At 42.3% G+C, this 17,979-nt stretch overlaps 2 protein-coding genes across 2 annotated transcripts in view; both read right to left on the bottom strand.

Annotated features, from left to right (window-relative positions):
* Positions 1–2,489: 2,489 nt before the first annotated feature.
* epas1a (endothelial PAS domain protein 1a) lies at positions 2,490–7,957 on the bottom strand. The gene is made up of 9 exons (XM_037464606.2): positions 7,626–7,957; positions 6,887–7,053; positions 5,965–6,200; positions 5,796–5,880; positions 5,591–5,691; positions 5,347–5,510; positions 4,620–4,726; positions 4,344–4,512; positions 2,490–4,008 (listed from the first exon to the last, which is right to left on the bottom strand). The coding sequence occupies exons 1-9, from the start codon at positions 7,649–7,651 to the stop codon at positions 3,948–3,950; spliced, it is 1,116 nt and encodes a 371-aa protein (XP_037320503.1). The 5' UTR covers positions 7,652–7,957; the 3' UTR covers positions 2,490–3,947.
* Positions 7,958–8,109: 152 nt separating this feature from the next.
* Positions 8,110–17,979, bottom strand: part of prkcea (protein kinase C, epsilon a) — a 29,358-nt gene continuing 19,488 nt past the window's right edge. The window contains exons 7-15 of the mRNA XM_037463622.2: positions 17,781–17,923; positions 17,288–17,390; positions 16,539–16,729; positions 15,399–15,572; positions 15,165–15,319; positions 14,813–14,951; positions 14,222–14,410; positions 10,653–10,799; positions 8,110–9,956 (exon numbers count right to left, since the gene is read on the bottom strand). Of these exons, the coding sequence (XP_037319519.2) occupies positions 9,807–9,956; positions 10,653–10,799; positions 14,222–14,410; positions 14,813–14,951; positions 15,165–15,319; positions 15,399–15,572; positions 16,539–16,729; positions 17,288–17,390; positions 17,781–17,923 (1,391 nt within the window). The 3' untranslated portion in view covers positions 8,110–9,806. The remainder of the gene's footprint in view (positions 9,957–10,652; positions 10,800–14,221; positions 14,411–14,812; positions 14,952–15,164; positions 15,320–15,398; positions 15,573–16,538; positions 16,730–17,287; positions 17,391–17,780; positions 17,924–17,979) is intronic.

Raw genomic sequence — 17,979 nt, 5'->3', positions numbered from 1 at the left:
AAACCCTAAAACCATTTCTCCCTCCTCTAATCTCTGCCCTCTTGAGCCTCAGACTTTGTCGTACCGGAGTAATCAGTCATCTCAAACAACCAGCAAGGACTCAAATTCCATCAGCAGGAAATGTTGCTTTGAAAACCTGCATTTGTGTAACCTCTAACTCTGGCGTTTGAGCAACGCTCTCATGAAACAGTGACCAATTTTGTTATTGCCTGTTTAAGCATATGCTCATATTGTCCTCGATAAGATAGCGTGGTTCTCACATAACTCTGCTCTCATGCATATTCCCATTGTTTCTCAGAAACAACACGTATGGTGCACCATCGTGTTCTATTGGCCTGCATGGCCTAGACAAAAACTCTTAGTGCTGACCTCATCTGAATGAAGGCCCTGACCTGGGCTTACACCTGTGGACTCTGTACAGAAGATAAGATTAGATCATGCCCCCAGGTGCAGTTATTCTGCTTAAACAGAGATTACGCAACGTGAATGTTATTACTCAAATGGGTAAGTTTCTGCACATTTATTACATATGTAAAAACATAAATTGGGTTCAGTCAAGCTGTGCATTTAAATGTTCTGGACATCTGCTATCGTCGCTCTGATTTCAGTAGGACAGAGTAATCAATAGTAACCATCCACTGCCTCTGGCACAGAGTCAAGGCAAGCTTTCTGTATTACTAATGCAATAATGATAGGGCTTAATTCCCCATTGATTTTTCTCCACACTGAAGAACCCTGTAGCTTTACTATGTTTTTTCTGTGGATATCCTGAAATGAAACTTCTCACTTGTATTTTTTAAGCACATGTAGAAGTCTTATACTGTCTGAATATTCAAATGCCCATGTTTAATTTCCACAAACTTCCTGTAAAAATTTCTTGAACTAGATCTCAAGCAACAAAAGATTCAGTTGAATCTTTGCCCTCTACACCAAAGGACACTTCCATGCAACTGTATTAATGGGATTTTTAAAAAATCTAGTAGTTATACCCATTAAGCTTACGCAGTTGAACAATGACCAATAAATCACATTTATATGGTACTTCAAGTATACAATCTCTCCTTCATTGCCCTACAAGTATTTTCCTCAGTGTGCCTCCCGTTTATCTCTGACCATACAATAACAGCCTTTATCGACACTCTCTTTTCTGAACTGACACCGATTTCCCATGGTTGTGTTTCAAAGGGTGAGCACTGTCGTAGCATTGGCTGACAGCATGACAACACCCATCCAACCATATGGGGTATGATCGGGGGAGGAGAGGAGGGTAAAAGAAGAGCTAAACAAGGGCCTTTCAGTTCGCTCACATGGGAGTTTAAAGATTGCTTTCTTCCTATCTGTGGTTTGTCTCTGAGCGAGCTCCATCGAGAGGTAAGGTCATACTAGTATGACATGTAACCGTCACACCACCACCTGACCTCCTCGACCTGTTATCTCCGTCCTCTTGTACCTCAAACTTGGTCCCACAGGAGAAATCAGGATTCAGAAAGAACATGCCGGGTTGGGAATTCCATTGATGGCTGGTAACGAAGGTCACCTCGAAAACCAGAATGGCAGCAACTAAGCAGTACATGTAAACTAATCCTAAAGATATATATAAAGAATATTTGTATCAAAGGATCAAAGAATGGTCGGAGAAGGGGAAACGAGAGAATAAACATGAATTTCATCTTTATCATCTAGTACTATACACATTGAGTATTACAAATCTTATTTCCCTGACTTAATCATAATCACTAAAAAAATGTATTAAAAACTGTCAAAAATTTATTTTCCCTTAATTATAATCTAAATTATGCTATTCTGTATATAATCTACCTTACCTTACTGTAATATCACAATCTCAAAGACTTTCCATCTAAATGAATGCCTATTAAGTCGCCTAAGGAGGCAACACCAACGTGTTCGTATATATTTACAGTATTACAAACTAGGCGACAATGGCAACATTCCACGTCATTTCTTTATTGTATACAGACAAAAATGTTATTTTTTTCCATTCTTTCCATCAATCCACACTGAAATTTTAATGATTGCCCCATTGATCACTAGATGGCGCAAGAGTTTTCCCCTACATGTTGTTGTGTGACAGAATCAGTAAAAGTGAGAAAATTAGATCCACCAATGTCCATTGCACTCACATCAAACTGAGCTATTTTTTTCAAACTCTTAGCCATGTGATTTAGTAAGAAATACTAAACGATAGAAATAAATAACACTGAGGTGTAAGAAGTTGACAGTAAGCTTGGTGGATTATCCAGAGTGGCCCAAATCAATGATATTCACCTGCACTGCATTGGACCGCTGACAGAAGCATGTGTTTACAATTCGGTTTATATACTATTAGAGGTGAGTAACAAATATGGTTTATTGTTATTTGGGCAAACCAACCAGTTCAGCGTTGTTAGAATAAAAAAAGAAGGAGCGAACGAACAAATGCATCGAAGGAACATGTTCAAAAATGGGGATGGGGACGTCTGAAAGAATTCAGCCGAACAACTTCTCTCGTTCTGGAAGATTTATTTGTCAGATCACAGGTCAAGTATTAGCGCTGCGTTTGCAAAGGCAGGAGCAATTCTGTCAGCCCGCAGGCCGGAAGAAAAACATCAGGAAGAATATCATGTTTTATAACATTTTGTAAGACAGAAAAGGAAAGATTTCTATTGGCCCTAAACTGGTGTTGAGGGGAAGCAGGTTCTTACCCCACCACACATGACCCAGTCACATACGATTTAAGGGTCTTCTAATTGTAATGTAAACAAAACGACCAAAGTGTGTGTGTGTTGTATGGTGCTTGGTGTGTCTCTAACCAGAAAAGGACACCAATATCAAGAAAGGACCTTTCATCAAAATTCTCACTGAGGATGGAGGGAGTTGTAGGCTGTGCACATTATACACATGTGTTTATGTGGAATTCAGAGCATATCTGTGTGAGTTGCTGATTCATGAGCTCATTACATGTTGTGTATCTGCAAAGTAACTTGTAACTGTTGTTATCACATTAATGTAGCTTAGACAAAGCTACTATATTTTTCTTTGAAATGTTTTGAAGTAGAAGTATAAAATAGCATGAAAGGGAGATACTCAAGGGAAGTACCTAAATGCTAACGGTTTAGCTATACTTTTGTATAGGTAGGAATGTGTGTTTTCTCAAAAAACCAATAGAACTGAAATCTGAAAAAAGTGTAGGTGCGTGTGTGTGTGTGTGTGTGTGTGCGTGTGCTTGTGCGTTTGTGTGAATTCAGAAGTCAAGAGGTAAAAAGTTAAATAAGTTCCCACGAGAACTTTCCTATCAAGTGTTTCTTTCAGGAAGCTGTGGCTTTGACTTGTGCTCACATCTTCTCATCAGCACAACGCTGTGTGCTTGTGCATGTGTGTGTTTGTGTATGTGTGTGTTTGTGTATGTGTGTGTTTGTGTATGTGTGTGTGCGTACATTAAGTTTGACAGTCAGTTGTCACGCCACGTGTTAGGTGGCTCAAAAGGAAACCCCAAAGGAAGTGAGGTCAGGCCCAGAAAGGTCAGGGAAAAGTCACAGTGCCTGCTTTCGTCAACATATTTCAACTCTCACAACGCCCCGTCAACTGTCTGTCAACCACAGTCTGCACCCAACGCTTTCTATTTTGTTTTAACGGCAAGGCAAAACTGGGGCTACTGAAACAATTTTGCCAAAAACTTGACTGTGAAGCTTTAAATTGAACAATCATTTCCCAAGATTTGGTTCAATTGTCTGGTACACAAGTCTTGACAGATTTTTTCAAAATTTTCATAGCTTTACCCGAATACTAAACAGAAATATCAGTGTTTGACAAAAACACACCGAAAGTAGTTTGGAAGGCAAAAGTTTTGTGTTTATTAAACGTTTGATTGTAAGTGGTAATAATTCTCAGATGGAGGTAGAGAGGATTGTTGTGGTTTCATTGGAGATGCCGGCTTCGCAGACTGTTCTTCAGACTTGAATGTGTACCATCTGGTCCACAGAGAGCTGCAAGGATGGCTCCTCCACTCCGCTGTAGACATATATGAATGGACACATGAAACCATCGATAGATAATAAGAATTTCATCTATATCATAACACCTAAAATCCAAGGCGCTTTTCTCCCTTTTTGTTAGCTGCAAATTGAATATGGAACACTTGGTCAGACATAATAAGGAATTGTAAATGGAGATTTGGAAAACTTTCTGACATTTCAACAATTGATAATGAAGATGATCAGAAGCTGTAGCCTTATATAAACCTGTATGGGCATGCATGGAATGCCTTCAATCACATTGAGGCATGGAAATTAATTCAAGATTAATCAGAGTCCGACAGATGTTGCATGGCGATGGCACAAACACACCTGAGCACATAGGTCACACAGAGGATGCAGAGCGGCTGGTGGGCTCCAGGTCTGGACTTGCATGGCCGGACGCTGGGGATGACGGCGCTGTGAGTCTCCACCCAAACGTAACCTCCACCTGACACCAGCATCCGGTACTGACCGCTGACGGACTGACTCTTAAAACACACTGCAGAGAGAGAGATGTGGAATGAGATATCTACAGGTCTGTAATGTGAGTGTATATATGTGCTTGTGTGTGTAGAGGGGGGTTGGGTGGGGTGCATCACTTCTCACAGTTTAGATGATTTTTGGCCAAATGGTTTACGTCCAGTGTGTGACAGAGATCATAGATGGAACGACCCAGAAGCTCCTCAGCACTGTAACCTAAAAGCAGAGTAATTCTGCCAAAACCCACACAAATAATAAACTATATGAATTGATTGGTGTATTTATTAGATATAATGCCAGTTTATACTTTTTAACGACTGTGTCAATCAGACAAATAACGTTTTTCTCGGCGTGATGTGTTTTTTTTGTACACATTACCCCTGAAAAATCTTCCTCACATAATTTCTATCTTTGAGAACTTTGAGATCTCCACTAGAATTTAAAATAAGGTGGGTGTAATTAATGTACAGCATGGAATTGTAATGGGTCAATGAAACCAACGGAAACAGAACAAATATCAGTGGAGCAGAGATTATTATGAAAAAGATAATGATAATTTTTTACAGCTAATACGTACAACATTGCAAAATGAAATCAGAACTCCTCCATGCTATATGACTTCATCTCAAGGTTACACAAGCAGAGTAACTACTTCCTCTTGGTGATCTGCTTTCTCTTACAGCTCTTTCTCAGCTCATATCATAAAATGAGATAATCCTTTTAAGCTTAATGTAAAATTCTCACCAAATCAGAGGAACGAACAACTCATACATACAAGACGTTTGTTAACTGCACAAAGGTTAAATAAATAAACAGTTAAGTTGAAATAAGCTGTAACATTTGTTTAAATCACCTCTGGTCACAGTGCGTGAACCTCATGTCCATGCTGTGCTGGCTGGTGAAGGTGTGTGTGCTGAGGAGTGTGTGTGAGAGGGGCAGAGGCTGGCAGGTCAGCAGCAGGCAGGAAACTGAAGACGAGACAACACACACTTTCGCTCGGCCCTGGCAGTGGAGAACCTGAAACGACAGACGGAGCTTGATCAAAATGAGCCAAATGACTGTGATCGGGAACGGAGGTTGGGCTGTTTCTCTCCGACCTTCCACGTAGCTGACTTGAGATTGGCGCTTCTTCCTCTGTATGTCGGAGCACTTTTTATCCTCACAACAAAGTCCCTCTTTGCACCCGACCAAACCTCCTCTAAAAAGAGAATTACAAATTGAAAAAGCTACATGGACACTTTGAGCAGGCGTGTCCCAAAAAACACACAACCACTGCACACACAAACAAACAAGCACACACACCTGCTGTTAGACGTAGATTATTTCTGATTTCGTCGTGGTCACAAGGGTGAGTAAACTCAAAGATATTGTGTCCAATCAGCTCATTCTGTCAGAGAGAAAATATGAATACACGTCATTCACATATAAAATGTGTGTGTGTGTGTGTGTGTACGTGCGTGCGTGCGTGTACCTGTGTCAAACCCATGTACTTGCTGACGTTGTCAGACAGGTAGATCATGTCTCCTTCAGAGGATAAGACGATCAGAAATCCCTCCAGAATCCTCAGGTACAAGTTTATCTCCCCCGAGGCCTCCGCATCCTCCACCTCCTCACGTCCGCCATCACAGCTGCGAAGTTCATCTCCACCTCTCATCGCTTGTGCATATTTTGCTATTTGACTGACCTCTGCTTTTGTCCGAGTCTCTCCTGAAACAGCGCAAGAGAGTGAGTTGCTTTTTTGAAAAAGTTGGAGGAACCATTCTATTTTTGTCTACATTTACAGAACGTTCAGTAAGGGAACTATCAAAACATAATGGGAAATATTGTTGAGTTTGTATGTTTGAAGTATTATTTTTTTTTCTGAAGCAGAAGATATTCCTCTGCAAAAAAAACTATTCAGTTGATCCTGAGAAGAATGAGCCTCTTTAATTCATAAACTTTTCTCAAACAGATGCCTTTGTATATGTATGTTCAAAGGTGCAATTGAAATATAAAGTGTTTACACGCCATTCACTGAAATTTGTATGAAATCTGTATTCATGGCAAAGCTCTGGAAAATGTAATACTGCTGTGTTTTCACATTTTTAGGATATCCCCAAGTTTCTGAAAACCTAATGCATGTTAATTATAGATTAGGTGTTGGTTGAGCAGGCAGTCACATTAAAGATTCATTTTGACTGAACCATTTCTTTGGGGTTGGAAACTTAATTTCAGTTTAAAAAACAAAAAGATCTGTTTCAAAATGCTATTTCACTTGTTGTTATGACATGCATATTGTTTTGGTTCCTAATTTGACACATATGCTTTTCACAGTGAAGCTGAAACTCATTGCTGTTTATTGTCCTATCCTTCCATCTAAAATTGTGTGATTTGTGTGCGATGATTGTTCGTACCTTTGAGCACCGTGTGCATGCGTATGTAGCTGAGGGTGAGGCGAATCACAGAGGGCTTGTCCAGGTGAGCTTGGACAGCCGGTTCGAGCGGCAGGAGGCGAGACAAATCTTCAAACACCTCGGACTCCACCCGTCGCCTCCTTCTGGCTGCCTCGCGGCTAATCGCCCTGCAGAGGAAAAAGTGCAATAAAGTCAGCATAAACTCACACTGCATTACTACAGATGAAAAAGTCTGTATATACAAAAGATGCATAAACAATATTATGACACCATAGTTGAAATTATAATGTAACTTTCTGTTCTACTGAACATTCTTACAGGGTTTGTTTTGTCATTATGGACCAGAAATTTGACAGAATCAAAATGAGAATAGCATTTTCTCAGTTTTAGTTGACTTCAAGGAGGGAATACTGCACCTTTGACTACTTTTTACTGTAATTTTGTTTACCAATAACTATACCTATAATTTCAAATTCTACCATTACCATTACCCAAAATCATCACTGTATCTCCTAAACAAAAACTTGTTTTCCACGTGATGACACACACTTCATATTAACAGGTGAGACTCTCAGGAAATTATATAGTGTTCTGCATTGTGGTCAAGATACAAGTTACACTGATGCCCAGTGTGGCCACAACAGCATTTTTGGGCTCACCAAATCACCCCAGTTACCAACCAAACGCTCAATTACAGCCGACAAAATAACAGTTACCATGAAGCAACATGCAGCTTTACCTCCTCTTTTCCTTGTCGCCTGTCATTGGGTCCAACGGGTGTCTCTATCCGTTGTCATGGTGAACGTTGGCTTGGAACAAAAGAGATGCAGAAAGTAGCAGTAGTTCACAGCGCAGCAGTAAATGCCCCCTCTACACTTTGCACCATCACAGGTAGTTTAATTAATGAGACTAGCAATTAGTGGTGCCAAATGTCAAAAGGCAAGCGGGTCCCCCGCAGTGCTGATGACTTCAACGGTGAGTGTCTCCTCTCCCCTCTGCGTGTGCATCACCTACAGGGCCCCTACAGCTGAGCATGATGATAGGTCAGCTGGCCAGGAAAAGCAAAACCCCAACCCTCCCCTTCCACCCTCTCTCCACCTCCCCCGTCACTTCTTCTTCTCTCGCACAAACTTTGAAGCATCCCATAGAACAGATTTGCCTGTGAACAGCAGGCAAGAATCGATAAAAAAAAAAAAAAAAGACGACGCAGAGGAGTCTGGGAGTGATGTAGACAGCTCAGTGTTTTATTGGAATCAGACCAGACAGGACTAGCCCGGCTGTTGCACTACATTTTGGCACAGAGTAAGATAGTGTGACCAGGAACAGCCTTACCCCTGGGTGCACAAAGCGTCACTACACACCGACTCTACTGCACACAGAGCGACCAGCTCACCTTCAGTTCACTTTACAGTACACGCGACAACAGTCCTTCTCTGTGTTTGCATGTTTGTGTGTGTGTCAGAAAGAGAAGGATAATAAGAAGGAAGAGGTAAAGGAGAGAGTTTGTATTTGGTGTTTTGCTTGTATGTGTGTGTGTGTGTGTGTGTGTGTGTGTGTGTGTATTGGAAATGAGAGGTAATTCAGCTGCTGGTTTTCCACATTTCTTTTTGCCCGGCTGTAACAGAACTATGATAGTATAGTTATAGTATTATACACAAAGGTTTCCTCCGGATACACTTTACAATAATACATATGATAAAAAAGAAAGAGAGCCGTAAGAGTGAAAAGCCATTCTTGAAAGAAAAAGCAAAAGTCAGAAAAGCAAGTGGTTTTGGCTGAGTGAGACGGTTGCTGGAGGCAGGAAAGGGGAATTGGGGCTTTTGAGAAGGGGGAAGGACACGGGGGTTGGGGTGGGTGGGGGGAAACACTGACGGTAACTATAGAAACAGAAACACTGAGGACAAAAAGTGACACCGACAGAGAGAAAGAAAAATCAGGCATACATTCGCACATACGAATATGTACATTCACAACAAAAATAACGACCACGGGCCAGAACATTCCCGGTGGCGGGACAGACTTGGAAAACCAGCAGATGGATGAAGTAGCTGGAAATCTGGCTTTACGCTGCTACACAGGCCGCCTGTAACACTCTTCTGCTCCACATAATTAGTTCAATAACCTGTAACTTGTAAGCTCGACATTCACATTATATACACACAAGACGGAAGCATGATGAGCACAAGGGTTCAATCATACCACATACACACAAACACACACACACAAAAACATTTTGAAGAAAAAAACAAAAAACAAAAATAACACTTCAAGAAACAAATCAAATATATTGATAGTCAGGGTATTGCACAAATATTTGCCCCTAACTGCTCCACAATAAGGACAGTAATAACACAGGTAGGGTGCTTGTCCATGCGCCACAACGGACGATACTGACACAATACAGCCACTCAGTACAGGCTATTTACAGGCCTCTGCACCCAGCACACACTGCACAGTCCTGGTGCTGGGGGAGAGAAGCAGTAAGTGTGTGTGTGTGTGTGTTTTGGTTGTCTGAGCATGTGTAGTGAGCGCAGAGAGTAAAACATGGGATTGTAGTGTGTACAAACCTACATTAAATATGTGTAACATGGGGTTGTAGTGTGTGTAAACCTACATAAAAAATGTGCAACATGGGATTGTGTGTGCGAGAGCGTGTGCAGCTGTGTATATTCATAGTCATAGTCATATTTATATTCATAATAAACCCAGGCAACAAGAACAACACAATGCAAGTAAAGAATATTCAAAAGAGTAACAACAACCAATAGCTTCAAAGTAAAAGAGTGGTTGTGTGTGTTTTGTAAAGGGATTTATGTTTCTAGACATGTATGAATGTCAGCTGAGTGTGCATACATGCGTGCCAGGTGTAGTGTTGTTGGATATTTCTGTGTGTGTGTGTGAGTGTGTGTGCGTATGTGTGTTAGGTTTGTGTCTCCTCAGGGGCACAGTAGGAGAAGTCCTTGAACTCATCCTGGTTGATCTGTCGGATGATGGCCTCGTCCGTGGGCGTCAACACTGGGTCTTCCTTTGTGAAGTCCTGATCAAAGTTATTCACATCACGCTTTGTCTTCTGCAGAAGCAAACACACACACACACACACACACACACACACACACACACACACACACACACACACACACAGGGAAAGACGTCAGAGGAGGATAATTTACTTCTATAGTGCTTCAAAAGTGACGTTACAGCGACACCTTCTGCCCACTGAGACTTACTGCTTTTTCTGTTGAGCACACACACACACCTGAGCAAAGGGTTAAATGGTGGCACTGGTGCTACAAATGTTCTAGCTTGCATCCTTTTTTCAATTTGGTACAGCATGGATTTAATCAGTGACACTGAATCAGTCTCTTTTCCTGTCTGTTCTTTCTCAATAAGTGGCGACTCCCTCCTTAACAGCTTAACGTACAGTGCATGTGCATCACTGCATACTCACGTGAATTGCTTGATTTAATTATTCTCAAAACCCGTACAGGGTTTTCCCTAACAAGCGTTTCTGATCTGCTTCCTACTTTCTATTCGGCCCTATATGTTTTGTAAACTGTTCTAAAGCCACAAGGAGCTTGTGTTGCTGAGTGTTCTTGTAGCAGGACAACAAGTTTTGAATGTCCGGAGAATCAAGATTCAGTGAACCTCTGTGAGCCTCACAAATGAAATGCCATGAACACATGGAGACCAATAGATCGTCAAAGTTGACAGTTTTGTATTCCCAATTAATAACACATGGCTGTGTGTGCTTGTGTGTGTTTCTTACAATACGCGGTTTAAAGGGGGGTTTGACTTTTCTCAGCTCCAGCAGCACCCAGTCAATCTCTCTGAAGAAAGCATGGGTCTTGATGGCCTCCTCGCAGCCTTGGCTCACCACGCAGCCCAGGCGCTTGGCCGGGTTCTTCGTCATGAACTACACACAAACAAACGCACAATACACACTTTCATTACAGTTGCACCAGCATTATGCGTATCCTCCAGGAAACCAGGCAGCCCCCCGCCCCAAGGAGAAGTCAGTTTTATTGTCAAACATATTTGGTCGTGATTTATTATCACCATTTTATTGGATGCGCTTTATCCAAAGCACATGCTGTTTTTTTATCTTGCATTCATCTATCTTGCATCAGTCCTGAATCCAGAAGGTTTTGAGTGTTACCCTCGACATAATGTTTAGTGTTAGCAATGGGGAAGCTCAACAATGTGGGATGAATCCTAGGTATACAACAGCCTGTCAAAATGAAAGCAGCTTTCCAAACTAATTCTGTGTGTGAGTGTGGGAGTAATTACAGTAAATTAGAGTAGAGAACAAAAGTAAAGCACACATATGTTTATATCCTAGTTCATGATCAATATGGAACGTGCGCTGCTTTTTAGCTACGCTAAATATTACATTTTTCATTCAAGACATCCAGGACATACTACCTACTATGATGAAGATGAAATAAAAAATAATTAAAATAGACCTTCCCCACCTACAGTCGGTTAAGCCCAGAGTCCAAAATCTCACCCAGATCTTGGCAGCTGCCCAGAAAATAGCTGCATTCAGTTTCCCTCGTCTGCAGTCCAGGTAGGCTGAACTGACCTATATTAACTGTAAAATACTTCAGTGTTGTTTCCACGTCAGGAGAACCACAGGCACGCGTGTGCCCTCGTGTATATAGAAAGAACGTGTTCAGTCTGATCAGGACACTTATTATGTTTATTATGTCCGCCGCCGGGTGATACCTCTGAAAACAGGACACTCAGCCCTGGTTTTGTCCATAAAGTAAAGAGGACAGAAGCGGAACGAGGGGTTAAGCAAAAAGCATTTCAGTGCTAATAATAGAGCGAGTCGTTAATGGCTGTGTGGTACAAACAAAGAGGCGTAGTGGCAGAGTAACGGGTCAGCAGAGTGCCGGTGTTATTTATGCGTCTGAGAGGAGCCTCTTTTGTTCTGCCGTCTACTCAGTATCGTAAGAGCAGTTTGGTTTTATGATCGCATTGTTAATACTTAAACCTCTTTGACTGACTTTTTTTTCATTCTGTTCGGTATCAGAGCAAAGGGAGGTGTGACACCGCTGTGTTAAGTGCAGCATGCATTTAATCATTAAAGATGTGCCTTTTTGGCATATTTTCGTACAGTTGTAAAAGACCGAACTCCTCCCAGGGATTAAACCCGATTCTTTTCAAATCCGCACATTGTGCTCTTGAGACCTTGGGCTCTAAAAGTTGCATTATGCCAGAAAAAATATTAAGCTATGTGCGTAGGGCGCAATTAAAAAAAACACCTTTTAAAAGATTTCGAAGGAGGTTGGGTCATGTATGGTATTTTGAGAGGCTTTTATATGGGGATGGAACATCAGAATGTCCTGGTTATCCATAAGTTGGGGATGTCTACTATCAACCTAAAGTGGAATGGTCATGAAAGTATTGATTCTTTTCTTTTAAACCTAATCTGAAAATGACCAAATGTAGTCTGGTGATAAATTTTGAAGGAAATTGGCATATATATGGTATTTTGACCATGATTTTATTTTGGACTGGTACATCAGAATGTCCCGGTTATCACCAAGTCACACCATGGTGATGTGTACTCTCTGCCTGAAGTGGAATGGACATGAACATATTAATTGTTTCCATTTAAATCTAATCTGAAAATGACCAAATGTAGTCTGGTGATTGAGATATTGAAGGAAATTGGCTCTTGTATGGTATTTTGAGAGGCTTTCATTTTGGGTTGGAACATCAGAATGTCCTGGTTATCCATAAGTGTCACCTGATGGGCAGTTTTGGCTTCAGGGTCCATTTTGGTCACATCTGACCATAGCACCTTCTTCCACATGTTTGCAGTGTCTCCCACATGACTGGTGTTAAACTCCAAACTGTATTTCTTATGCAGCGCATCAAGAGTTACATTGGCCTCTTGATTGCTGCTCTATTAAAGACATCACAATCTACTCAGAAAGAATGTCACCTTTGACGATGTTCATGATAGACTAAATGAAATCTTAAATCATGGCAAAGAAAACGTCCTTACCCTCTATACATCCATATTATAATCCAAGCCTGGTGGAAACATGAACTAACACCACTGACTTGCGAACGCCACAGGCGCCACCGCATTTCTAACCATATGGCCAGTGCCCAAACGTGCAAGGAGTAGCGAGGACCGCCCTCGTTAATTTTAAGATTCAAGTTTTTTATATATTTTTGTTGTTGTTCAAACATAATTGTGGGATTTGTTTGCGGAACAACCTGGATTTTTGAATTATTCATTACTTGAAATGTTTGGTCTGAACTGAAGATTTTGTGAATGTTAATTTGGAAATAAAAACAACTGAAAACTACACAGACAACAAACAAAAATCAGTCCGTTATCTGATTTGGAACAAACTACTGAATAAAAACACCAAATCCAAGTTTTTTTTAGTGTGCCATACGCCTTTGGCTAGCTCTTCAATTACCGTATTTTCGCGACTATAAGGCGCACTTAAAATCCTTTTTTTTCTAAAAAAGCGACGCGTGCGCCTTGTAATCCGGAGCGCCATATATATGGATCAATTGGTTGATCCATACTGGTTAACGAGGATCCATTGGAGGGAAAGTCTGGTGCCAGCAGCCGCGGTAATTCCAGCTCCAACAGCGTATTGTAACGGACTGTGTTTTCATGTTCTGGAGCGGCGTTGCACTTTACAGAGTTTTGGGATGTTCAGTGAAGGGCGTACAATGTTACGTCACTCATCTTAGTGCCACCTATGGGGACGCGGGAATTGTTGTTGTTTTGGAGAGCGATGGTGTGTTTTTGTTCGGCGTACGCCCGACAGTAGCCTGTTTCTCGACAATAAAACCAGAAGATAAGCACATTGTCCAGAGATTCAATAGCGAGAGTCGCTACAGTATATTAAAGCTCGTAGTTGGATGTCGGGATCGCGCTGACGGTCCGCCGCGAGGCACCACCATCTGTTCCAGCGCTGCCTCTAGGTGCAAGATGCACGAAAGCATTTGCCAAGAATGTTTTCATTAATCAAGAACGAAAGTTGGAGGTTCAGAGATATTGTTAATATCCACATTAACGTTTGAACAACGTTACCATGGGAGTGAAGAGTTTTCAGAGCGCTTAATAACGTTTGATTTAGCACAGCCCGATCTAGTGGATGCATAACGGAGCCCCAGTCAAACGTTTTACTGCAGTATCTTCTATGCGCCTTAAAATCCGGTGAGCCCTATATAGGAAAATAGTTCTAAAATCGGCGATTCATTGAAGGTGCGCCTTATAATTCAGTGCGCCGTATAGTCGCAAAAATACGGTAATAATCGAACAAAGCGAATGTGTCATGCTGCAGAGACGATTCGTACCGCTCGCAGGATAGAAACAGCTTCCTTGCTGAGCCACACGGGGTAGAGGACGTCGTCATGGAGAATCGACTCAAACAAGTCGTCTTCGTTATCTGCCTCAAACGGAGGCTGCCCCGCCATCATCTCGTACATCAGCACCCCGAGGGCCCACCAGTCCACCGATGCGCCGTACTCCAGCTCCTGCAGGATCTGAATGCGACAACAGGACACGGTTCAACGTGGGGGAAAGGAAATACTGCAACACAGGTGCACCACGGCGGACTGGTTTTAAAAAACTCAACAGATTCCCAGTCTTTTGTTTTACAGAAAGTGAAGGAAATATTCTAACAATAGAATCAAAATTTGAGGATAAGATAAAACCGAAAGTAATATAGATGACATGAAGGACAGTAAAGAAGAAACAAAATGGAGTATAAGAAAATAGGAAGAAACAACAAAACCCATCTAAATACTGTTTGTTGACCCGGTGAAATGATTAATGATTAAATAAAGTAAAAGTACTTGTGAGTTGACACTTTACTAGTAAGTGTAATTCAGACGACAAAGTATATACCAGGGTAAAGAACTGATGGTCTGGACCGGTCAGCTCACCTCAGGGGCGATGTAGTCAGGCGTGCCGCAGAACGTGGTGGTGGTGACTCCGTTCTTGATGCCTTCTTTGCACATGCCGAAGTCCGCCAGCTTACAGTGTCCCTCCGCATCCAACAGGATGTTATCGAGCTTCAGATCCCTTGGAGACAAAGACAAACCGACGGACGAAGGGTTAGCATCATCTCATGCATGACATTTGAGAACAAGAAATGGCAGATCACTGCAAGAAATGAAATCAAAGTGTGTAACATGTTGTCATGTACCCTCTAACATGTTCCTGGTGAGACCACATTTAGTGAAATTTCATAATAGATCTAGCAGTTCCAGGTGTCCTTGGCTGAACCACACACACCTGTAGATGACCCCGTTGCGGTGCAGGAACATGAGGGCTGAGGTGACTTCGGCGGCGTAGAAACGAGAGCGAGACTCGTCGAACTTCCTGGATCGCTGAATCTGGAACATCAGGTCTCCTCCGTTCACGTATTCCATTACAAAAAACAATCGGTCCTACATAAAAGGGAGAGAGAGGTAAGGAACGTGGAAAACAGAGATGAGCAATCACACAAGCATGTGCAGGTGGTCCTACCCGTGTCTGGAAGCAGCAGTACAGCTGGGTGAGGTAGGGGTGTCGGCGGGCCAGGGCCAGGATGCGCTTCTCGGTCATGGTGCAATCCACGTCGTCGTCCTGCAGAATCACGTCCTTCTTCAAAACTTTGACGGCGTAAACATCCTCCGTCCCCTTCAGCTCCGCCAACATCACCTGGTAGACAGGCGAGGTGGGGGGGAAGGGGGGGCGAATAAGGGTGGAAATTACAGTTATGTGTGAAATCTGCATCAGAAGACCTTTGTCAAATCAAGACTGCAGCATGAAAAATGTTTAGTAAACAGAAAATATTTTTGTTTTAGCCTGTTGGTCTGACAAAACAAGACATCTAAATAAGTTGACTGGGACACTTGTGATGACTTGATGGACGTTCGGGAACAACTAAATGTTCAGCTGCTGGAAGCTAATTTTGTCTGTCAGCTGCTTTGTGCTGTTCTCACTCAGAGAGCGCCAAATACCAAATCTTTGTCAGGCCCCTCGGCACCATTTCATGAGGCGCCCTTTAGTGCAGCATCATTAGAAGGAAATGCCCCGAGAGTGCGATGACTTGTGTGTGAATATCAGAAATACCCACAGAGGGTGCGTCGGTCAAAGAAATACAGGACTAAGAGGCCGCTGTTAGTGACGAGTTGGAATGCAAATGCATGTTGGCTATTCCAGTAGTGTTTATCACTTCATCAGAGCATTTTGTTTGTGTGTAAACATCCACCTTTTGCTAGAAATACAACGTTCATGAGAAAATCTTAACTCAACAGTAAAATTTCAGGCACAAAACCAGAGCATTTAAAAAAAAAAAAAACAGCTTTAATAGCACCTCCTTACTGCATGCTATACATATTTTCACCATTATGTTTTCCTGTCAATACCAGGAAAGGTCTGGCTCGTTGTTTAGTACAGTACACAGGGAAAGGAAATGTGTAAAAGGAGCTGCCTCCTTACAACATAATTGACATGTGAATTGTTCTATTCCTGTCACTGAAAACACCAATGTCTCCCATGAATAATGGGAACTATGATGAACAGGGTGTTAATCAAACAAAAAAAACCACCATGTTTCAATTGTGAATATAATGAGCGGTAAACAAACAAAAACTGCCGCATGCCTCCGCTGTGTCATCGCACCTTGCCGAAGCTGCCTTTGCCAAGGACCTTGATAAAGTTGAAGTCCTTGAGGCTCCTCCTCTGGATCTGTCCGTTCTCCTTCACCGTCGAAGAGGACGAGGAGGAGGAGGTGGTGGAGGAGGAGGAGGAGTGTTGTGGTCCCTGCTGGTCGAGCGACAGCGAGTCCTGCAGGCGTTCTAACTGTGCCAAGTCTGTGGGCGTCGACGCAAGAAGCAGATCAGACATCGGCGAAAACAGACCGACCGTCTTTTTGGATGCTGTTCGTTTTTTCTTTCTAAATGTCGCTCGTCATTTGTCTCCTGAATAAACTTTGAAAATGACTATACGCGACCTCTGTTCATACTGGCGATGACTAAGGTCCATTATCTCTGAACAGGGTGATTAAATAGCAGCAGTGTTGTTGGTGTTCATCAACATTTGGCTGCATGGAACACAAATGGGAACCATTCCACAAAGAGAAAGTTAACTTTGAGCTTGCAAAGTGTGAGAGAACGATGACTAACCGTGACATGCCAATGGTGGTGGACGGTGGGGGATAAATCGTAGATAATGTACCTTCAGTCTTATATATAGAAGGAAACTTCTTAAAAGGAGGAACAATATTACTCAAAGAAATAACACCTCTCACTGGTTAAATGAGCACATTAAAACCACATGCTGCAAAGAACGCATCTCAAGGGGTTTTGAAATGCCTGTTTGTGTGAAATCAGTGTTTCCTGACGGTGTGTGCGTGTTGTGTGCAGTGTTACCCTGCTGTGAGGGGGAGGTGGGGACAGCTGGCTGGCTAAAGCTGTTGTCCTCAGCCTGGGAGAGCTCAGGAGGAGACTGGGGAGGGTCCTGCCCTGGTGTCAACTGGGAGAGAGAGAGAGAGAGAGAGAGAGACAACATGACCGTTCTTTTGGGCTAGACCCTTTGTATCTGAGAGTTTAATTGCCGTTTCGTGACGTAATTGTGATCATGAGATTTTTAAAGACAAAACATGAGATTTTTAAAGACAAAAAAAATAGCAGACAGAAAGACCTCTCTCAGGCTTCCTCGACTCAAACAACAACAAACATGCATGGGGACAGAGGCAGAAAAATCGATGTGTACGGATGTATACAATAATGCATAATGTGGGGTTATTTCAAAACTGATTGAAAAGGCTGTACCGTGTTATGAAATGGTCCATAAAATAGCCGCATTAAATAAATATACAAATAAAAGGATTGGAATAGTCGGTTATGGTGATCACCCGCTTACCTTCCTCCTACGCTGCGCAGTGTTGGAGATCTTGTCAGGCGTGACTCCGAGGTCGGCCAGGACCTTAGCGATTCCTCGGGCGTCCACACCACAGTTAGGAGCTACATTGGACTCACATCGCCTGTGCACATTCATCTTACATACTACATTCAAAAAAAGGAACATGGAAATGGCTCAGGTAAAACCCAGGAAGACTTTC

This window comes from Pungitius pungitius, chromosome 21 (genome assembly GCF_949316345.1).
Source record: "Pungitius pungitius chromosome 21, fPunPun2.1, whole genome shotgun sequence".
Taxonomy (NCBI): Eukaryota; Metazoa; Chordata; class Actinopteri; order Perciformes; family Gasterosteidae; genus Pungitius; species Pungitius pungitius.
Note: the sequence above shows the minus strand (reverse complement) of the source record. Positions and strands in the feature narration are given on the sequence as shown.